The sequence below is a fragment of the Oncorhynchus kisutch genome, linkage group LG13 (genome assembly GCF_002021735.2).
Source record: "Oncorhynchus kisutch isolate 150728-3 linkage group LG13, Okis_V2, whole genome shotgun sequence".
NCBI classification, from domain to species: domain Eukaryota; kingdom Metazoa; phylum Chordata; class Actinopteri; order Salmoniformes; family Salmonidae; genus Oncorhynchus; species Oncorhynchus kisutch.
In genome coordinates, this window is record NC_034186.2 from 49,787,640 (window position 1) to 49,811,205 (window position 23,566).

At 39.8% G+C, this 23,566-nt stretch overlaps 1 protein-coding gene across 18 annotated transcripts; it reads right to left on the reverse strand.

The window, feature by feature from the left end:
• Positions 1 to 109: 109 nt before the first annotated feature.
• On the reverse strand, positions 110 to 23,253 carry LOC109902234 (transcription elongation factor A protein 3-like). 18 transcript variants are annotated; one of them, XM_020498416.2, is made up of 21 exons: positions 22,967 to 23,204; positions 20,167 to 20,229; positions 19,794 to 19,899; positions 19,578 to 19,686; positions 18,987 to 19,463; positions 18,761 to 18,904; positions 14,555 to 14,641; positions 14,176 to 14,265; positions 12,943 to 13,074; positions 12,676 to 12,744; positions 11,101 to 11,157; positions 10,619 to 10,774; positions 8,718 to 8,786; positions 8,117 to 8,179; positions 7,884 to 7,958; positions 7,610 to 7,770; positions 7,357 to 7,413; positions 7,001 to 7,155; positions 5,304 to 5,450; positions 4,985 to 5,056; positions 110 to 4,859 (listed from the first exon to the last, which is right to left on the reverse strand). In XM_020498416.2, exons 1-21 carry the CDS (start codon positions 23,033 to 23,035, stop codon positions 4,851 to 4,853), a joined length of 2,367 nt encoding a protein of 788 aa, XP_020354005.1. In that variant the 5' UTR covers positions 23,036 to 23,204; the 3' UTR covers positions 110 to 4,850. The 18 variants fall into 18 exon arrangements, with proteins under 18 accessions (XP_020354005.1, XP_020354008.1, XP_020354006.1 ...); XM_020498419.2 differs by lacking the exon at positions 14,176 to 14,265; XM_020498417.2 differs by lacking the exon at positions 11,101 to 11,157.
• Between the last annotated feature and the right edge of the window lie 313 nt (positions 23,254 to 23,566).

The window sequence follows — 23,566 nt, forward strand, 5'->3', positions numbered from 1 at the left end:
ACTATATATGAGAGTAATTATTACAGGTCTGATCAATTCGTGCAAATGTAATCACAGATATCTCTACATTATCTCAAAGTGTTGCAGAAGTGTAAAATCATCACAATAGTGGAGCAGATATGATTTATTTCTATTAATTCATCATTCAATATACATTCATACTGTTCCAACACAAGTAATTTGTTGCATATACCTAGCTTTTCTCAAGTGTGTTTGGGAAATTAGCTGCAAACACAATACCGGGCATGGATGTCAAGTCACGGAAAACAACTTTGCCCAAAACATGCTCAAGGGCAATTACAACTGTTGACAGGGGTTTCCAATAGGGGCACAACATGAAAGCAAGTACCATGTGTTATATCTTGCGGCAAAGAATAACCTGCACTTTCAAATTTGCTAATAAAGTGCCCCTTTGTCACCTGATTCCTCAGAGGCAAAGAAGAATTCAATCTGTCCATGGTACATTAGAAGGCAAAAAAACAGTAAATGTGTTCCTTTTTTCAATGAATGCCGTGAATTAATGTGGCGACCAACCTGTTTTTTTCTATTGCAGAGGTGACTTGCCTCCAGTTAAAGTTTTTTTTTTTTTTTTTACCTTGGCAAGTCAGTTAAGAACAAATTCTTATTTTCAATGACAGCCTAGGAACAGTGGGTTAACTACCTTGTTCAGGGGCAGAATGGCATATTTTGCCTTGTCAGCTCGGGATTCGATCTTGCAACCTTTTGGTTACTAGTCCAACACTCTAATCCCGAGGCTACCTGCCACCCATATTTAGCTATCATACTCTAATTCCACTGATTTCAAAACTTGATTCTCCAGAAAGTGGAGAACACTTTTGCAGCTTCACTACACAATACATTATTATTTTTAAAGCCGTGTTCGACAGGATTACCAACACAGACTGATGAGCTCAAATAGCCAGAAGATCTATATGGCAGACCAATCTGAACTCATCTCTCGGCATGTCCAGCCCACTCATTATCTCAGCCAATCATGGCTAGTGGTTGCTCGCTTTTTCTGTGGCTTAACCAACAAGGCTCGTAATTTAACAATTTTATTCGTATTACAGATGGCATACTAGTTTGTTATTAAGGCACATGAAAGTTCACGTTTGAGAAAGCATTTCTGCCAAATAAAACACATTTTGAGTTTTAAAAATGTGACTTGCCTGGTTTCCTGAATCAGGTCACATGCTCTCAATGCAATTTGATAGGAGTGACGCCATATCCAAAGTGGCTTCCCTTGACACTTTTTTGGTGAGCCAGGATCATTCACTGTTGAGCACACCCAGTTTAGCTCAACGCTGATTGGCAATTATTTTATACTTTTTTTTTATCAAGGGAGGCCAAATGCTTGCTGACTTCCTTTGCTTTCAATGCTACATGTGGCAACAATGTCATACTCTTTTGGACCAGACAGCATTAGATAGATGGCGTACACATATAGAGACACAGGGGCACCGTTTCACTCGAATGCTTTCTCCGGTGAGATACAGTACATTCAGCCTCTTGTGAATTGAAGGAAAATTATGAAACACAAGAGAGACGAAAGATAAAATAATTGTTTTTTTTACTTGGTAATTGTTTTGTAGAAGCCTGGCTTCCCTTGGTACCCATGAATACACACCACTGAGGCTATGTGAGAGGTTATAGACCTGCAGTCAGGGGTTTGAACTTGCAACCTTCCGGTTACTAGTCCAAGGCTACCCTGCCGCCCCTCTACCCCTCAGTGATGTCCAGTCCCTAATACACACTCATCGACTTGGTTAGTTCCCACACAGACACTGTTAAACACAACTGAGACTTTTGAAAATCATGAATTGATGTAATTTGGAAAAAATTTGAGCAACAATGATTTTAAATTGGGATTAAACCCTTAGACTTCATACTACTAATTCCATTTTCTGTATCTTCTATAGAGAGCAATTTGAGAAATTGAGAGTGAAAACTTGACAAAGACATGTAACTATTGTTGGTGGACAATTTGATGCTTTCAAATACGTTTCTTAGCTCATGGTTCTATATTATTTTATTCATTTTGATTTTTGATTTGTGGCAATGATATTCTGCTTGACCTAAGTCACACTTGAAAGCTCTCAAGTTTGGCCTGTCCGCCTGCGGGACATATCCTCTGCTCTCTCCGCAAGCTCTCTGTCCATTCTTAGCCTGTAATTTTGGTAATTTGTGTGGTATTAAAGATTCTGCTAATGTGTAAAATGTGTATAACATGGCATTTTTTAGATTCATGCAATGTTTTTACTATAAAGGAGATCTTTCCACCCCTACTCTTGTCCATGGTGGTCTGCGAACCCACAACCTTCTGGCCTGCAGCCCTGTGAGCTATCAAAATTTCTGCAATGCCATGGTTAAAAGTTCCTAAAACTGCATATCTAAAGCTCTGTTCTGTCCAAGAAGTGAGGCTAAATGGTAGACATGTTCTCTGCTATCCACTTTATACTTTATTATTTTGGTTATAGGGGAGGGTCACTTGTTTTTTTAAAGTGTTAAATATATTTTGCTGAAGGCCTATCAGTTTTAATTTCTGAGGTTCCTTTTTCTCCATGTAACCCTCATTATACAGTACCAGTCAATAGTTTGGACACACTTACTAATTCAAGGGTTTTGCTTTATTTTTTTTACTATATTCTACATTGTAGAATAATAGTGAAGACATCAAAACTATGAAATAACACTTATGGAATCATGTAGTAACCCAAAAATTGTAAACAAATCAAAATATGTTAGATTCCTTAAAGTAGCCACTCTGCCTTGATGACCGCTTTGCACGCTCTTGGCATTCTCTCAACCAGCTTGACATGGAATGCTTTTCCAACAGTCTTGAAGGAGTTCCCACATATGCTGAGCACTTGTTGGCTGCTTTTCCTTCGCTCCAACTAATCACAAACCATCTCAATTGAGTTGAGGTCGGGTGATTGTGGAGGCCAGGTCATCTGATGCAGCACTCTATCATAGCCATGCTGTTTAAGTGTGCCTTAATCTAAATAAATCTCAGAGTGTCACCAGCAAAGCACCCCCACACCATCCCACCTCCATGCTTCACAGTGGGAAACACACATGCAGAGATCCGTTCACCTACTCTGGAACCAAAAATCGAAAGAATTGACTCATCAGACCAAAAGACAGATTTCCACCAGTCTAATGTCCATTGCTTGTGTTTCTTGGCCCAAGCAAGTCTCTTCTTCTCATTGGTGTCCTTTAGTAGTCGTTTCTTTGCAGCAATTCAACCACAAAGGCCTGATTAAGGCAGTCTCCTCTGAACAGTTGATACGTGTCTGTTACTTGAACTCTGAAGCATTTTTTGGGCTGCAATCTGAGGTGAAGTTAACTCTAATGAACTTATCCTCTGCAGCAGAGGTAACTCTGGGGTCTTCCTTTCCTGTGGCGGTCCTCATGAGAGCCAGGTTCATCATAGCGCTTGATGGTTTTTGCCACTACACTTGAAGAAACTTTCAAAAGTTCTTGATATCCGTATTGACTGACCTTCTTGTCACAACACAACTGACTGGCTCAAACACATTAAGAAGGAAAGAAATTCAACAAATTAACAAGGCACGGCTGTTAATTAAAATGCATTCCAGGTGACTACCTCATGAAGCTGGTTGAGAGAATGCCAAGTGTGCAAAGCTGTCATCAAGGCAAAGGGTGGCTACTAAATGTTTAGATTTTTTTGGTTTACTGCATGATTCCATGTGTTATTTCATAGATTTGATGTCTTCATTTTCTACAATGTAGAAAATAGCAAAAGTAAATAAAAACCCTTGAATGAGTAGGTGTGTACAAACTTTTGACTGGTACTGTAAATAACATTCACTCCCTAAATGATATGTCAAGTGGGTGCTGTTATTTTTCTTCCTTGCCATCTTGTGGCTACTCTTAGTGGTACAGTATATTGACATTCCATTTCACCTGTTTGATCAATTTGACAATGACATAATTTTTGATAAATTAGCATAATTTCAATACTGTTTACTCATTATGCTGCAAAGCAATACGTAGGCAAATATGTTATTACTATTCTATATATTATACTGTACTTATGAAAATAACCAACTCCACTTATTCATAAATATTTATAGACATTTTAGCTGCTCTTTTGAAATGTCAAATAGTTTTTTGGTCTTTAACTTATCTAGAAAAATGAATTATATTATTCCCTTAAGTCCAAACTGAAGCCCAAACGGTGACAATAAAGAAGTTGGGGCTTGAGATATTAACAGTAAATATGTCTTAATTGAAATGGGTTGCATGATAAGCTTTCATACTGTATTTCTGATTTGTTCTGTGGTCTTTGCAGATTGAAATAGAATATACAAAAAAAATGTAAGATTTTTTGTTGTCTGAAATTCATAAAAGGCTGCTGAATCTCCTCAGCACCATTGAATGACCTGTGTTCAACCAGGACAGATTAAATGACACAGCCATCAATCTGGAGACTCTCAATCCCTGCCTCTTACACAAATGTTTTCAACTCCCATTAATTTATCATTATTATTTTTTTAAATGTAAACTTTATTTAACCAGGCAAGTCAATTAAGAACAAATTCTTATTTACAACCCGGATGATGCTGGGCCAATTGTGCACCGCCCTATGGGACTCCCAATCACAGCCGAATGTGATACAGCCTGGAATTTAACCAGTAACTGTAGTGACGCCTCTTGCAATGAGATTCAGTGCCTTAGACCGCTGCGCCACTCGGGAGTCCATCTTAAAAAGTCAATTATAAATCGTAAGTACCGGTATTCATTTTTGTAAAATTACTCATTGCTAAACATTATAACCCCTCATAGAAAAATGTGGTCTGCAACATCGTCATTGGAGCTGGGCCACATCAGCAGAACTGGAATAGAAAACAAATTAATATTAGTACATTTATAGATGATTTATGTCTGTGGACCATTGTTGTGCCTCAGAGACACCACTATGTGCTGGGCTTTATCTGAACTGGTGAGGGAAATGTCTCACCTTCCAGCGGTTCCCGCACTCGTTACACAGAACAAAAGTAGTCATAGGCTCATCAGCGCTGCGGGTCTGCATCTACACACACCCCAAGAAATACAAAGTCAGCTTTCATAAAACAGCACAGGCTGTCTCCACTGTATCTCACTGTGTAAAATGGAACTGGAACTGGTAGAGCAAACAAAATAAAACTGATATTGGGTCAGTATGTAGAGCATATGTATGTTTTCAGTGCAGTGAGCCGTGTGTATCTGTTTAAGTAAAATACAGTATATACTTGGTAATAAGCAGAATAGGATGTGTATGCAAAGTATGGTATGTTTACCTGGTTGTAGGTGCAGTTCTTTTTGCCGCACTTGCTGCACTGAAACAGGTCAGAAATGGTACCGCTGGTTTTGGACAGTTGGTGTTCCCTAATGGCCTCCTTAGTCAGATTGTTCCTCAGCTGCTTCAGCTCATCACTAGCCATCTCCTAGATAGATAGATAGATAGATAGGATAGATACAGTTGAAGTCGGAAGTTTACATACACCTTAGTCAACTACATTTCAACTCAGTTTTTCACAATTCCTGACATTTAATCGAAGTAAAAAATTCCCCGTCTTAGGTCAGTTAGGATCACCACTTTATTTTAAGAATGTGAAATGTCAGAATAATAGTAGAGAGAATGATTTATTTAATATTTCTTTCATCACATTCCCAGTGGGTCAGAAGTTTACATACACTGAATTAGTATTTGGTAGCATTGTCTTTAAATTGTTTAACTTGGGTCAAACGTTTCGGTTAGCCATCCACAACCTTCCCACAATAATTTTGGCCCATTCCTCCTGACAGAGCTGGTGTAACTGAGTCAGGTTTGTAGGCCTCCTTGCTCGCACACACTTTTTCAGTTCTGCCCCCAACTTTCTATGGGATAGAGGTTAAGGCTTTGTGATGGCCACTCTAATACCTTGACTTTGTTGTCCTTAAGCCATTTTGCCACTTGCTATACATTGAAAGTCCATATATATAAAAAATATTTTAATAAATAAAAAGTGCTTGGGGTCATATATATAAAAAATATTTAAATAAATAAATATTCATTGTCCATTTGGAAGACCTATTAACTTCCTGACTGATGTCTTGAGATGTTGCTTCAATACGTCCACATAATTTACCTACCTCATGATGCCATCTATTTTGTGAAGTGCACCAGTCCCTCCTGCAGCAAAGCACCCTCACAACATGCTGCCACACCCGTGCTTCATGGTTGGGATGGTGTTCTTCGGCTTGCTAGCCTCCCCCTTTTTCCTCCAAACATAACGATGGTCATTATGACCAAACAGTTCTTTGTTTCATCAGACCAGAGGACATTTCTCCAAGTATGATCTTTGACCCCATGTGCAGTTGCAAACCGTAGTCTGGCTTTTTTATGGTGGTTTTGGAGCAGTGGGTTTTTCCTTGCTGAGCTGCTTTTCAGGTTATGTCGATATCGTTTTACTGTGCATATAGATACTTTTGTACCTGTTTCCTCCAGCATTTTCACAAGGTCCTTTGCTGTTGTTCTGGGATTGATTTGCACTTTTCGCAAAGTAAGTTCATCTAAGTTCATCTCTAGGAGAAAGAAAGCGTATGACTGCTGCGTGGTCCCATGGTGTTTATACTTGCGTCAACTTAATGTATGTCAATTTCTGACCCACTGGAAGTGTGATACAGTGCATTATAAGTGAAATAATCTGTCTAAACAATTGTTGGAAATATTACTTGTGTCATGCACAAAGTAGATTTGCCAAAACTATAGTTTATTAACAATACATTTGTGGAGTGGTTGAAAAACGAGTTATAATGACTCCAACCTAAGTGTATGTAAACTTTCGACTTCAAATGTCGATAGATAGACAATCTCTGAGGGAAATTTGTCTACTCTACTCAATATTTTGGTAGGTGCTTGACTTTCTTGACTCTCTCTCTTTGATACAACATCTTAGGAATATGTTAGAGGCAGGGGTGCGTCATGGGTTGATATGACAGAAGTTTACAGTACCTCAGCAGACATGATGGCGAAGCGTCTCAGCTCGATGCCTCCAGCCAGGACGTTCCTCCGCAGTCCAGGGTTTTTGGGGTCCTTCAGGTTGCTGATGCGGCTCCGCACCCTGTTTTTATACTTCATATCTGTGGATCCCATCTCCGTGTAAATATGTGCAGCGGAGGGTAGTTAAGGAAGCGTTCATCACCGTCTGACTGAAATATCTAACGGTGACAATAAAAGATCAAACAAATTTAACATTTGTTATATTCAAAGCCAAGAGAGCAAATGGCAGCTCTGCAAACACACTGCAACCTGAAACCAACCAAAATTGGTAAAATACTTCAGAAACACATGCAGATTTAAAAGGATATGATCTTCAATCTCTGCTGCCATGGAGTCACAGTTTGTCCCAAATTCTTTGAAGTTGTCTGAGGAGATAAAACTGAGGGTATTACGTTTCCTCCTTATCATCTACAAAATCTGTGTGTAATGTAACCATTAGTCATTTCCATACTGTATGTGTGAATGAATGTGCATTGAATGAGTCACTTTATGTGTAGATTGATCTCTTATCTCTGTGAGTGTCTGTACTTGTACTCAGTTAGTGGCTGGTCTTTTCCCCACCATCTGTACGTAGAGCAGCAGCCAGCATCTCGATGCACTTGTCCCTGATGGTTTCTCCAGTGGCAAGGCAAAGGGACAGGGGAACCCCTGCTGAGCTGAAGGAGGGGGACATGGGACTGGTGGGGGTGGTGGGAATCTTTGGCATCTCTGGTTTCCCTCTCCTGGTCATCGTATACACAAGCCAGACAGCATATACATCAATCAAGAGTTTAACATCTGATCCATATTGATTTCAGTAGTACAGTAGATAGTATTTTCCAGTTAAAAAGGGTACCGTTCAATACTGTCCGTTGAGGACTTTCTCTGCAGAGGGCCAGGGTGAGACGACTTGGAGCTATGAAATTCTTTCCTGAAACAAACAGACAGAAAAAGACATGGAGTGAACTAACGTCCTTATCTTAATGTGCTCCATTATGCAAAGTAAATAAAAATGCCTTAATGAAGCAGTAAAATAAATAAGAAAGGGAAATGTGCTTTTCTATCTGCATAAGAAAGGGGCCCTCTTACGTCTCGCTAGAGAGCTTCTTAGCTGAGGGTGAGTTGCTAGTCTTGGAATCCACAGAGTCCCTCCTAAAGAGAGGTAGTAAATTAGGAATTATTTGAAAGCAAGAAAAGGGGGTTACTACCCACCGATTGATTCAATGTAATTTCAACAAATAAAACAAATCCATGTGACAACTTTGTCAAAAATGTGGAAAAAGTACACTTTTTTTCATCTAAAAACAGAATGATGGTACAATTCACACACTTATAATGCGTCGTCATCCCTACTGCCTCTGATCTGGCGGACTAACTAAACACAAATACTGCATTTTGTAAATTATGTGAGTGTTGGAGTGTGCCCCTGTCTGTCCATAAAATAAAATATATCTACTAGCATTTAGTTAACTTACAATTGAGTACTTTTCCCACCACTTTTCGCTTGTTATGTAGATTTCATATTGATGTCACGTTATATGGCTATTCAATCGAATATCAATTAAAACTAGATGCTGACGGATGCACTTCGCCCACTGGGTAGCTCATGGCAACGTATTAAGGCATTTAGCAGTAACGACAAAAGAAGTGTCAGTCATAGTATTGAATTTGAATGAGAGCCAGTACCTACCTGTCTGATTTGGAATCAGTCGAATGACGTTTCACAGAATGGCTGGGCTTGGAGTCAGTGGAGTCCTTTCTACAACAACGAGAGAGAGAGAGAGAGAGAGGAAAACATGTCACCTTGTGACACTGCTGTCTGTTCATCTGAGTGAGTGTTAGATATTGAGAGTGACGAGGTAAAGCTTTAAATTAGATCCTGTTTCTACTTTCATTTGACCATTTTACTACTACTATTCTCAACTGATCAGCAACAGCAGTGGCAACTCCCAGGTTCTGTTCTCTACTGTGAGCAAGCTCCTTAAACCTGTGAACAACTCAGCCTCCCCAGAACTCAGCCTCCCCAGAACGGTGCAATCAAAACCGGTTTCTTCCAAAGCCAAATTGAAAACATCTGACACCATCATGTCCTCTCCAGCCCCTGTAGTTGATCTACACAGTCCTACGCTCCGAGTCAAGGATCTCCATGTTCACCACAGTCAATGCAGCTGATGTAACCAAGCAGGTTAAAACAATGAGGCTCACCACTTGCTCACTTGACCCTATCCCCACCTCATCTGTCAAGACCTAGTTACCTGCTCTGGAGCCTTTTTTCACAGAAAATCATTAACAAGTCCCTCACCACTGGATGTGTCCCTCCACAGCTCAAACTCGCCACAGTCACAACAGTACTTAAAAAGCCTGGATCTGACCCTGACAACCTCCAGAACTACAGGCCTATCTCAAACCTGCCCTTCCTGAGTAAGCTCCTCGAGCTTGCTATGTCTAGCCAACTCCAACAACATCTTGCCACTCACAACCTACTCGATCCCTTCCAGTCTGGTTTCAGACACAGAGACTGCCTTGTTAAGGGTCACCAATGACCTCCTCATGACTCTGGGGCTGCCAGCATCTTCATACTGCTGGACCTCATTGCAGCGTTTAACATGGTCAGCCATGCCATTCTGCTAGACCGCATGGAGAAGCTACTGGGCCTGTCAGACACTGTCCTGGACTGGTTCAGGTCCTAAGCTCACTGATCCGCCAGGGGGGTCCCTGAAGGCTCGGTCCTAGGGCAACTACTGTTTTGGATCTACATGCTGCCACTGGGAAACAGTGGACTGGGCTTTAACTTTTATGCTGATGAGAGCTGTATATCTCCACAAACACTTCCAATGCCACTGCATTCCTCGTCAGTTGCCTGTAGGACATCAAAGTATGGATGCAGCAGAGTTTCCTGCAGTTAAACTGCAAAAAGACAGCGGTTGTCCTGATTGGCACTGGCATCAGACTAAAATCGGCAGCTACAGCCTCAATATTGATGGTGTCAAGATCCTCCCCTCCAGTGAGGTTCGCAATCTGGATGTGATTTTTGACAGAGGCCCACATCAATGTGTTTCCAAAGTTACATTTTTCCATCTATGGAACATTGCCAGGTTACGACCTATACTTTTACAGCCTCCAGCTGAGCAGTTCATCCACACCTTTATCTTATCCCGTCTGGACTATTGTAATACCCTGTTTGTTGACAAATCTGACACGTGCCTAAGAAGGCTACAATATGTCCAGAACTGTGCTGCATGTGTCCTCACCCACAACTCCCCCATGAGCACGTGAGCCCCATGTTCAACCTCCATTGGCTAAATAACTGAGCTGTTCAGAAAAGCTTTCAATGACCTATGATAATTCTGTTCACCGGATCGGACGACACCTGTATATAGCATTGATTGTTTTCTGCTTTTAGTATAATAATTATTTTCAGGGCCTTGGGTGTGAGAAAAGAGTTTTACACATTAAAATATTTATTTCATTATTGTCCTTCAATGTTCACAATCATACAGGTTTAAAAGTGAGGTCAATAAGTGTTTTTAGAGTGAAGTTCACTACATCCACCAATTATTGTGTACAGAATATGATCCTGCTTATGCAGACCTGTCTTTCTTGCCATCCAGACTCTGCCTTTTAGAACGTTTTGGATTGGAATCTGACGAGTCCAGACTCTGCCTTTTAGAACGTTTTGGATTGGAATCTGACGAGTCCAGACTCTGCCTTTTAGCAGGTTTTGGTTTGGAATCTGACAAATCCTTTCTGAAACAGGAAACATTTGTATGTATGTAACATTTGCATGTATTGCAACCATAGCTGATTGGCAAAAAGCACACAGCATTCAGGGAGCAGGCATGCTTGATCAAACAGCCTCACCAGCACAAGATGACAAGGTGGCAAAGCACTGACAAATATGCACACATATATTATTTCCCTATGAAGACCTCTGCTCCAATGAAGGGGTTAACAAACAATTCTCTAATATCACCAAATACACAACCACAACTCATGTCAGTGGGATTCAACGTAAACAAGCACATAGGTGCATGCATAATTATACACTGCATGTGGGCCTGTGGCTTGCTAACCTTTCTTTCTTGGCATCAACAGATGTTTTTTTGGGCACTTTGCTATCGGAGTCTTTTCTGCAAATGGAGGACGGTTAGCAGTGCTTTGCAACTGTTGTCATAATAATCTTAATCTAATTTAACAAAATTACATCATTATCATCATCTGCATTTACAGAATGTCATGATAAATACAGTGCCTTCGGAAAGGATTCAGACCCCTTGACTTTTCCCACGTTTTGTTACAGCCTTATTTTAAAATGGATTAAATAAAACAACTTCCTCAGCAATCTACACAGAATACCCCATCATGGCAAAGCGAAAACAGGTTTTTAGAAATATTTGCAAACTTAACAAAAATACCTTATTTACATAAGTATTTTAGACTATGAGACTTGAAATTGAGCTCAGGTGCATCCTGTTTCCATTGATCATCCTTGAGATGTTTCTACAACTTGATTAGAGTCCACCTGTGGTAAATGCAATTGATTGGACATGATTTGGAAAGGCACACACCTGTCTATAAGGTCCCACAGTTGACAGTGCATGTCAGAGCAAAAAACAAGCCATGAGGTCAAAGGAATTGTCCGTAGAGCTCCGAGACAGGATTGTGTCGAGGCACAGATCTGGGGAAGGGTACAAAAACATTTCTGCAGCATTGAAGATCTCCAAGAACACAGTGGCCTCAATCATTCTTAAATGGAAGAAGTTTGGAACCACCAAGACTCTTCCTAAAGCTGGCTGCCCGGCCAAACTGAGCAGTCGGAGGAGAAGGGCCTTGACCAGGGAGGTGACCAAATAACCCGATGGTCACTCTGACAGAGCTCACGTCTGGAGGAAACCTGGCACCATCCAGCGGCGCAGGGACTGACTAGTCAGGATCGAGGTAAAGATGAACGAAGCAAAGTACAGAGAGATCCTTGATGAAAACCTGCTCCAGAGCGCTCAGGACCTCAGACTGGGGTGAAGGTTCACCTTCCAACAGGACAAACACTAAGCACAAAGCCAAGAGAACGCAGGAGTGGCTTCGGGACAAGTCTCTAAATGTCCTTGTGTGGCCCAGTCAGAGCCCTGACTTGAACCCGATCGAACGTCTCTGGAGAGACCTGAAAATAGCTGTGCAGCAACGCTCCCCATCCAACCTGACAGAGTTTGAGAGGATCTGCAGAGAAGACAGGGAGAAACTCCCCAAATACAGGTGTTCAAAGTTTGTAGCTTTATGCCCCAAAAAGACTTGAGGCTGTATTCACTGCCAAAGGTGCTTCAACAAAGTACTGAGTAAAGGGTCTGAATACTGATATATATATTTTTATTCTTAATAAATTAGCAAACATTTCTAAAAACTGGTTTTGGGGTAGATTGATGAGATTTAAAAAAAAAATTTTTTTAAAGATTTTAAAATAAGGCCGTAACCTAACAAAATGTGTAAAAAGTCAAGGGGTCTGGATACTTCCCGAAGGCACTATATAAAACAGGAACTATTAACTGACTGTTGAATACTATATTTATCATGATATTAGAAACATGCTAAACAAGGCTAAACACAATTGAGCACACTCAACATGAATGAGGTAGTTTGATTTACAGATCCCACACCTATCCTTTTTCACATGGTCAGATGACGTCACCTTCAGAGAAACGGGTTTGTAATCTGACGACTCTTCTCTGGGTAGCAAACAGCAAAGAAAGTAATGTTTGAAACTTCACAAGGAAAAGCAACAAAAATGCGTTGTATCGAAAATTAATAGAATCCATTAAGCATATCTGTCAATAGAAGAAGTTCAACAATGTCACAGAGAACAAACATTGCAGACACTCAAAAGTAACCACACAAAAAAAACAACCATGCAACATCACAGCGACCTCTCCTTTTTGACTTCCACTGATGGGCGCTTCACGTGAGGGGGAGGATGGAGATGGAGAGGAAGAGGAGCAAATGGAGCATTGGGGTCCGGAGGCTCTTTTCTAACCACAGAAATCCGCGGAGGCTCTTTTCTAAATGTAAAATATTATTTTTCAATCTTCACCCCTATTCATCATTACTATCAATACTATAGTAGCACACTCATGTTTCAAGTTTTATTAGTAGTATATGGGGATACACATGCAGCATCCAACGAAACGCTTACTTGTAAGCAGTAGTGTAAAGTACTTAAGTAAAAATACTTTAAAGTACTACTTAAGTAGTTTGAGGGTATCTGTACTTGACTATTTATATTTTTGACAACTGTTACTTTTACTTCACTACATTCCTAAAGAAAATGATATACTTTTTTCTCCATACATTTTCCTTGACAACCAAAAGTAATTACATTTTGAATGCTTAGCAGGACAGCAAAATGGTCCAATTCACACACTTATCAAGAGAACATCCCATGTCATCTCTATTGCCTCTGATCCGGCAGACTCAATAAATGCAATAGCTTCACATGTCTGAGTGTTGGAGTGTGCCCCTGAGTATCTGTCATAATAATAATAATTTAAATTGGTGCTGTCTGGTTTGCTTAATACAAGAGCATTTAAAATAATGTATAATTCAACTTTTGATAACTGTTTTATTTATTTAACTAGGCAAGTCATTTAAGAACAAATTCTTATTTATAATGATGGCCTACCAGGGAACAGTGGGTTAACTGCCTTGTTCAGGGGCAGAACGACAGATTTTTTATCTTGTCAGCTCTGGGATTCGATCTAGCAACATTTCGGTTACTGGCCCAACGCTCTAACACTAAGCTACCTGCCACCCCAAGTAAATATACTTAAGTATATTTTTGCAATTACATTTACTTTTGATACTTAAACTATTTGGTTTTAAATATACTTAAGACTTTTACTCAAGTAGTATTTTACTGGGTGACTTTTACTTGAGTCATTTTCTAGTATGACAATTACGTACTTTTTCATCACTGCTTGCAGGTTGCTTCTCGACAATGCAACAACAATTTGAAGTAAGAAAAGATAAGAATACGAACTAACAAAGTAGAATAAAATACACAATTTTAGCATAAGTATAATACAGGAAGCACAATTTATACTGTAGTCCAATATGTCTTATGAAATAAATCTAGATATGACAGAAGAGAAGCTGACTCTAACCTCTCCTTCTTGACCTCTGCTGCAGTGGGCATAGAAGGATGAGGATGAAGAGGAGGAAGTGGGGAATTAGGGTCAGGAGGAGCTTTTTTCCTAAATGAAAAACCAACAGACTGAATAATCTATTGCGATTCTGAAAACTTTAGTCATTTTCTGTGTATCGCTGACAGTTTTCACCAAAAAAGGAAGAACATGCACATAGTTGCAATGTTTTTGACTTCGCTGTATAATGTTTAACCTATGATAACAAAACAAACAGTAAAACAGGGATTTCAGGGCAGTTTTCACTGTGTCTGATAAAACAGAGGTAGGTGATGATCGAACACAAACTATGGACCATAGTACACAACTCAGTCTATTCACAAACAGCATGCCCTCTGACCTCTCTTTCTTCACCTTCACTGAGGGACGTCTGGACGGAGGGGTGGGACGAGGATGAGAAGGAGACAGAGTGTCTGAAGAATCTCTCCTGAATGGAAATCAAAATATTCCAAAAGAAATCTGAGAAAAAAATTATTCTTTCCAAAACTAATACAACTACCACAAATCGAATGATTAAGGAATGCATGCATAATTTACCATGATCACACCGTGCACCATGCACAAATGGGTGCTGGGTAAATCACTCTTCAAGTCACTACCCACTGGGCACAAACTGATTCTTTAACGTTGATTCTTGGTTGAAATTGAGAAATTATTCCAACATAACAATTACTCATTTGTAAACAAACTGGAAATAAAGCCAGACTAAGTCAGTGGCACAAAATACACATGTTGATGTTGATATTTGGTTGAGTTGACAATCAAACGATTCAATATCACTTTTGCAATACAGTAAATAGCATATTAACTTGTCGACAAGTTAAGGCATTTTGTCTCCAACTAAATAAATAAAAATAAAGAGTTAAAGAATAGGATTAGGCCAGTGGCTCAGATGAAACTATCCAAGCATTATATATCCTTTAAATGTTATTTGATTGTGTTGACAACCAAACACTTCAATATGATTTTTTTAATACAGTAAATAGCCTAGTTAAGTTAAGGATATTTTACAAACTAAAGTAACAGTATTTATTCAACCGTTTTACAGTGCCTTTGCGAAAGTATTCGGCCCCCTTGAACTTTGCGACCTTTTGCCACATTTCAGGCTTCAAACATAAAGATATAAAACTGTATTTTTGAAGAAAAGCAGGCCAAAACCATGATGCTGCCACCACCATGTTTGACAGTGGGGATGGTGTGTTCAGGGTGATGAGCTGTGTTGCTTTTACGCCAAACATAACGTTTTGCATTGTTGCCAAAAAGTTCAATTTTGGTTTCATCTGACCAGAGCACCTTCTTCCACATGTTTGGTGTATCTCCCAGGTGGCTTGTGGCAAACTTTAAACGACACTTTTTATGGATATCTTTAAGAATTGGCTTTCTTCTTGCCACTCTTCCATAAAGGCCAGATTTGTGCAATATACGACTGATTGTTGTCCTATGGACAGAGTCTTCCACCTCAGCTGTAGATCTCTGCAGTTCATCCAGAGTGATCATGGGCCTCTTGGCTGCATCTCTGATCAGTCTTCTCCTTGTATGAGCTGAAAGTTTAGAGGGATGGCCAGGTCTTGGTAGATTTGCAGTGGTCTGATACTCCTTCCATTTCAATATTATTGCTTGCACAGTGCTCCTTGGGATGTTTAAAGCTTGGGAAATCTTTTTGTATCCAAATCCGGCTTTAAACTTCTTCACAACAGTATCTCGGACCTGCCTGGTGTGTTCCTTGTTCTTCATGATGCTCTCTGCGCTTTTAACGGACCTCTGAGACTATCACAGTGCAGGTGCATTTATACGGAGACTTGATTACACACAGGTGGATTGTATTTATCATCATTAGTCATTTAGGTCAACATTGGATCATTCAGAGATCCTCACTGAACTTCTGGAGAGAGTTTGCTGCACTGAAAGTAAAGGGGCTGAATAATTTTGCACGCCCAATTTTTCAGTTTTTGATTTGTTAAAAAAGTTTGAAATATCCAATAAATGTCGTTCCACTTCATGATTGTGTCCCACTTGTTGTTGATTCTTCACAAAAAAATACAGTTTTATATCTTTATGTTTGAAGCCTGAAATGTGGCAAAAGGTCGCAAAGTTCAAGGGGGCCGAATACTTTCGCAAGGGCACTGTATACACCTCACACACATGGTTATGGGCTTAAAAAAAGAATACACCTGTACCATGTCATATATATACAGTTGAAGTTGGAAGTTTACATACACTTAGGTTGGAGTCATTAAAACTCATTTTTCAACCACTCCACAAATTTCTTGTTAACAAACTAGTTTTGGCAAGTCGGTTAGGGCATCTACTTTGTGCATGACACAAGTCATTTTTCCAACAATTATTTACAGACAGATTATTTCACTTATAATTCATTGTATCACAATTCCAGTGGGTCAGAAGTTTACATACACTAAGTTGACTGTGCCTCCAAACAGCTTGGAAAATTCCAGAAAATGATGTCAAGTCTCTTAATTTCCAAACGCCTGAAGGTACCAGGTTCATCTGTACAAACAATAGTAAGCAAGTATAAACACCATGGGACCACCCAGCCGTCACACCGTTCAGGAAGGATATGCATTCTGTCTCCTAGAAATAAACGTACTTTGGTGAGATAAGTGCAAATCAATCCCAGAACAACCGCAAAGAACCTTGTGAAGATGCTGGAAGAAACAGGTACGAAAGTATCTATATCCATAATAAAACGAGTCCAATATCGACATAACCTGAAAGGCCGCTCAGCAAGAAGCCACTGCTTCAAAACCGCCATAAAAAAAGCCAGACTACGGTTTGCAACTGCCCATGGGGACAAATATCGTACTTTTTGGAGAAATGTCCTCTGGTCTGATGAAACAAAGATAGAACTGTTTAGCCATAATGACCATCGTTATGTTTGGAGGAAAAAGGGGGATGCTTGCAAGCCGAAGAGCACCATCCCAACCGTGAAGCACGTGGGTGGCAGCATCATGTTGTGGGGGTGCTTTGCTGCAGGAGGGACTGGGGAACTTCACAAAATAATGAGGAAATAAAATTATGTGGATATATTGAAGCAACATCTCAAGACATCAGTCAGGAAGTTAAAGCTTGGTCGCAAATGGGTCTTCCAAATGGACAATGACCCCAACCTTACTTCCAAAGTTGTGGCAAAATGGCGCACGGACAACAAAGTCAGGTATAGTGGCGTGGCCATCACAAAGCCCTGACCTCAATCCCATAGAAAATTTGTGTGCAGAACTGAAAAAGCGTGTGCAAGCAAGGAGGCCGTCAGGAGGCATGGGCCAAAATTCACCCAACATATTGTGGGAAGCTTGTGGAATGCTACCCGAAAAGTTTGACCCAAGTTAAACAATTTAAAGGCAATGCTAACAAATACTAATTGAGTGTATGTAAACTTCTGACCCACTGGGAATGTGATGAAATAAATAAAAGCTGAAATAAATCAATCATTCTCCCTACTATTATTCTGACATTTCACATTCTTAAAATAAAGTGGTGATCCTAACTGACCCAAAACAGGGAATTTTTACTTGGATTAAATATCAAGAATTGTGAAAAACTGAGTTGAAATGTAGTTGGCTAAGGTGTATGTAAACTTCCGACTTCAACTATAGATTTAGTTTAGTTTGCATCCCAATATTACATCACAGAAGACTGAAATATAACAAACCCGTTTGACATAGAAACACCGGATATATAAATTATATTTGTTTATTAATTATGAAACTATGAAAAATATTAATAACATTCCACCCATGTGGCCACTAGGTCATTTGACTGCAGGAAAGGGCTACGATGAGTAACACATCTATGGCCACATGTTGAGGTTAGCCTACTGTAACTATAAATGTCTTCTTATGTAATCATAGAAAGTGTGCATGTTCAAGAAAGCGTGCAAAGGTTGCAGTTCTGTGGAGGTCTTCCCAATTGCTATATTAATCTGTGCAGAATCTCTACAGCATTGAACACTTGCACTATGTACTTTCAGGTAATTTGGTGGTGCAATTAGATGAGGCACAGTGATAAAACATTAAGTTGTTGTATAAATAGCTGATATTATTTTCCCCTTTTGAACTTTGTTGTGCTTTTAAAATGGTTGAAAGCACACTGATAACACACTGATAAAACACGGATTTAAATGAGAACTAAACCAATAATCGAACATTGTTTTCCCATTGGAATTGAGATATGCTTTTCGATGGTTGCAAGCATAGTGATAATGCATTAGTAATTCAACACACTTCCGGCTGACTTTTTGAGTGGGTGAATAAAGGTTGAGATCTCATTGATCAACATCTCCACCAAATATTACCCACATTTCCACGTTGAAATTACGTGGTGTGCCCAGTGGTATGCTGTATGAACAAGTCAGTTAAACAACAAGGTTAGTGTGCAATCCATCTCAAGGGCTTCCAATATAAACATCTCAAACTATACCCTTATATCTGTGCAAACCACTCATTCAGTAGTGCACCAAAGCATCTGAAAGTAATACAGTGTTCTCAGAAAAGTTCCATGCGTTGACACCAGAGTGTCTTTCCATCCTGACCTCTCTCTCTCCTTCTTCACCTCTTTTTTCACCCCTTTATTCACCTCCCCAGACATACGTCTGACAGGGAGAGGAAGACGGGGTGGTCGGGGGGGGCGAGGAGGAGAGTAACAAGAGGGGTAAAGATCATCCAAGACGCTTCTCCTGAAAACACAACACATCCCTGAGGCCCAGCCCTTGTCCTCTCTAGACTGTATGGAATCAAATTAACAGGGGCGCCTCTCACCTCTCAAACCCTTGTCTGTGGTTTTCAACAGGTCTCTCTTGTGGGGGTTCGTACATTGGTATCTCCTTTCTGCGTTCATCTGTGTGTCTTTCCTTTCTCGGATCATCTGTGTGGCTCTCGTTTTTGGGTTCTTCGAGGTTACTTTCTTTCTTGGGTTCTTGCACATGTCTTTCATTTTTTGTGTCATGTATAGGTACATGTCTTTCTTTTCTGGATTTTTCGAAGTGTCTCTCCTTTTTGGGTTCTTCTAAGTGTTCTACATGTCTTTCTTTTCTGGCATCTTTTGTATGTTTTCCGTTTTTGGATTGTTCTGCATGCCGTTTGTTTTTGAATGCCTCTGTATATCGCTCCTTTTTAAGGTCAACAGCTCTCTCGTCTTTTTTGTGTTCAACATTGTACTTCTCTTTTTGCCGTTTGTCAGAGTATTCTTCCTTTTCAGATTCAGGTTCTGAATCAGAAACATCCAGCCTCTTGTGACTAGAGCAAAAAAAACAGACCACACCAGATACCGTATCTTCCCCTTTTCTATGTTTACATTTTTGCCTTCACACGCAGGCAATGGTTTGAGTGAGTGTGTGTGTATGCACCTACCTGGTGTCTTTCTCTAAGGGGGACCTGACTGGGGACCCTGTGGATTTGTTGGAGTCAACCCCATTCTTCATCTTATTGGGCCTCTCCGTACTCTGAGTACGTGCAGCATCTAGGGGGCAAAGAGGGTTGAAAATGATGTCTCTACATACTGTGTATACTGTAAAACACAACTCCAGACAGCTCCACTTTCTAAAAGACAGTCTCCAACAATCCTACCCAGCAGTCTCTTCCAGTCCTTGATGAGGATCTTGGCCAGGGAAACTACCTCGTCGTCTGTGCAGTGCTTCCTGATTCCATTCACAGACATGCCGATTCTCGTTTCCTATTCAGTGGAGAGAATGGTTTGTTGCATGTGATCCTTGAAATAATGAGTTTACACTTTTATAACGAGTTCACACTTATCATTTGGAGTAGGCATAACTATATAATTCATTCCCTGTTTGTGTGAAATTGCACTGACTGCACTGTATTCCCCATGCATTTGATAATATTTAATGTTGAATGTAGAAGTAGCCTAAAATATTAAACTTCTGTACACCTAAATAATACATAACAGGTGAGTGGGATATTCCTGTTGCAGGTCCTCTACCTGCAGAAGTTTCAGTGTCATGTTGAAGCTCTTCAGTTCATTCAGCAGGTCCAGGGCACCCTCCTATGTACACAAACATGGAAATGATGGTATTGGAAGTTGTAGCCAACAGGGAGAGGAGCAGAATTATTTATTTTCATTACATATATAGTACCAGGGGTGCAACTTTCACTGGGGATGGGGGGTCATTACCCCCCTCATTCTGAAATTGCATTTTTGTTTACCCCCCAGTTTTATCATTGCATTGTGATACAAAAAGCGGCATCGGTGTGCTTTAGGACCATGCGGACGACTCAGAGTGGTCGGGTAGGCTGTTTGGTGGTTTTAACCAGCTGGATTTAGGACCGTGCGGAGACAACAGAGCATGCGAACAGAGGCAGCTGTTGTATATGTGTGTTGTGCTTTTTTTCGTAGTTGTAAAAGCAAGCATAGCAGAAACTGGCTACTCTTTATTTGACTGCTGTAGCTGGCAAGGTAACTGCTGTTTGACTTAACAGAATAAAAGTATTTATTCCCAGAGCTGAGCTAGCACTGTAACTGACATGTAATGTTAGCTAATGTTTCATCCCCTCTCGACTAAAGTTCTGTCTGAAGTGAATGAACTAGCTTAGCTAGCTATCTAGCTAGCTAGTAGCTACCACAGCCAGTTCAGCCTAGCTACCTGTCAGGTAGCAATATCTGACCGCTGCTGTGCAGAAATGTTTTGTAGCTTTTGTTTTGTCTTGTTTCAACAGAAGTAAATTAACTTGGCTCGTTTTCGTCAGTTGATGTACCATTAGAGCCAGCCAAAAGTTGGCTAACGTTAATTAAGATATTATTTTTTCCCCAACAGTCAGTATACAGCAGCAATGAAACATTAATGATCTGTCAGTAACTCCCTACTTTTCACACTGACAATAATAAACAGCTCTAGAAGCTTCACTGTCATGGTGCACAGTTAGTACACAACACTATTCTCATCATGTCTTAGCAGTATCAGATGGTGACAGATGTCCCAGCAGGGTCAGACAACCAGGGAAGACCAGTCTACGGAGCTCAGATTAATTTTGTAGTATATTATAACAATCAATGAATGGATACAAAGTTCCATCTTGAGTTCATGGGTAGTCTACAGTCTGGGATCTGGGAATAATGATAATTCCAATTATTGAACCATTGATTCTATTCTTGGATAATATAATGTATGAATGTACACCAAGGTAATTGTTTGTCATGCCTCATCTGAGCAGTATCAAAATGGTGACAGGGGTCTCAGCAAAGTCAGGCAACCAGTGAAGACCAGTCTGTGATGGCACTGAAGTGAACTTTTGCAGATGCAAATTTTATTTTACAAAAAGGTACAAGAACAAAATGTACCTACTTCGGACATCCCCCAAAATATATTTTACGGGCTCTACATACTATTAGGCCATAGTGCCCTCCGTAATTATTGGGACTGAACCATTTTTTCTTCTTTTGGCTCTATACTCCAAAAGTTTGGATTTAAAATTAAACAATGACTATGAAGTTAAAGTGCAGACTGACATCTTCCATTTTAGGTTATTTTCATCCATATATAAATTTACAGCACTTTTTGTACATATTCCCCCACCCCCATTTTGGAGGAGCAACAGTATTGGGACAATTCCCCTTTTATGTGTATTAAAGTAGTAAAAAGTTTGGTCCCACATTCATAGCATGCAATGATGACATCAAGTTTGTGACTCCACACATTTGTTGGATGCATTTGCTGTTTATTTTGGTTGTGTTTCAGATTATTTTGTGCCCAATAGATTATTTTGTGCCTTTCTCACTCATCATTATTCCCTATTCAATTAGGATTATCCAGTCATGGTAGCATCCACATTCATGTAGAAGTGTTTAAAAATATATTATATTCTTAAAATGAAAGTGACCGCAAAAGGGATATATTAGATTGTGTAGAAATGCAGGAAATGAGCTCTAGATGCCCAAAACATTCTGAGGGAGGACCCCCAGACCCCCACCAGGTTATGTCCCCCTACTTCTAAAACCAAAGTTGCACCCCTGTGATGGTGGGAGCATAGTATTATTGAATTCATGCTGCAGGCAGAATTTTGTACTGCAATTAGTAGGCCTATTGTAGCAGCTGCACATGTTTCTACAGTCTGTTTTTAAGTGAGCACACTTAAAATTACAATTGACGTGTAATCAATTGTATTAATCATAATTACAATCGATAACAAACTGTGATATAATAACTACGTAAAAATATTGTAATAGTAATGTAGCCTAATTGTCAAAATAGTTGTGTTTGTGTAGTCTACAGCAGGCGCTGTTAATAAGGAAATTCATTCAAATGTATCAGTGAACGACTTGCATTCTACAATCCGCAAAAACAGCACTTCACAATTGGCCCATACTAACAACAAACAGCCACTGTCACGAACTTGCGTTGTTTACGTTCGGTTCCATGCACGAAGTTGTTGTCGAATACCAGCATGCTTTAAGTCTCACACTTTTACATTAGTAGTTTTATTCAGTGTGTGTGATATACCTTAAGCACGGTCTTGCTTAATAGGCTAAATCTTGACAATTCTGTGCCAAACACCTGTTCAGCATTTGCTACTTGAACAACTGTTCCTCTCGGGACAGTGCACAACTTTTTAAAGCACAAACCTCGAAATGTAAAACTTTGTATTAATGTAGGTAACTATAAAATGGAATACGTCGTTGCAAATTCAAAATAAAGCATGCATCTACACATGATTTCATACATTTGACTGCACGAGGTAACAGAAAAACATGCGACATAAAGAAAGGTGTCAAAATAGATTCTCACCGTGTTATTTCTAGACACCATCTTGTCCAGCTTTTTTGCAATCCGAATTAACTCCTCTTCTCGCGTCATAGTTTATGCATGGATTAAACGTACAATAATATATAGTATGTAAAATGCTGTATAATAAAAAATACGAAATGTAAATGTTCATCCTACGTAGATAGAACTTTACGTTATGGCGCGATCCATGCCATTCGGAGAAGGGGCGTGTCCTCAAGTTACAGGCAGAAGGACAGTTGTCGGATCGTCTGACCAACAGGTCAAAATGCCCATGAGACACATGGCAACAGCTAAATATAGACGTTGCTATGGGTCTGACACTAATATCGTCTTTATATGAAAAATATTGAATAACTTCAAAACGTACTTTAATACAGTGGGCTATGCAAACTGTTTCAGAGGACTTTGGAGAGAACCCCAATGACAATGGGCCTTGCGCAATAGAGCTCACCAGTTTGTAGTCCTAAACACCTGAAATTAGTTACTCTGTTTCGTTCAGCAATTCTTATAGGGGAAATGAATTGGGAAATAATGGGTATTTTGGGATAAACGTAAAAAATACGGTCTGAGGTTTTGTTCTATGAGATAGTACATAAAGCC

What these genes read in the sequence shown, in the direction of transcription:
- LOC109902234 (XM_020498416.2), bottom strand. Translation starts at nt 23,035, where the DNA reads ATGACGCGAGAAGAGGAGTTAATTCGGATTGCAAAAAAGCTGGACAAG. An exon ending in GACCATGTGAAAAAGGATAG is followed by an intron (nt 11,158 to 12,675) that starts GTGTGGGATCTG and finishes CTCCATTTGCAG; the next exon opens with AAAAGACTCCGATAGCAAAG. An exon ending in AAGAAGCTCTCTAGCGAGAC is followed by an intron (nt 7,959 to 8,116) that starts GTAAGAGGGCCC and finishes TGTTTGTTTCAG; the next exon opens with GAAAGAATTTCATAGCTCCA.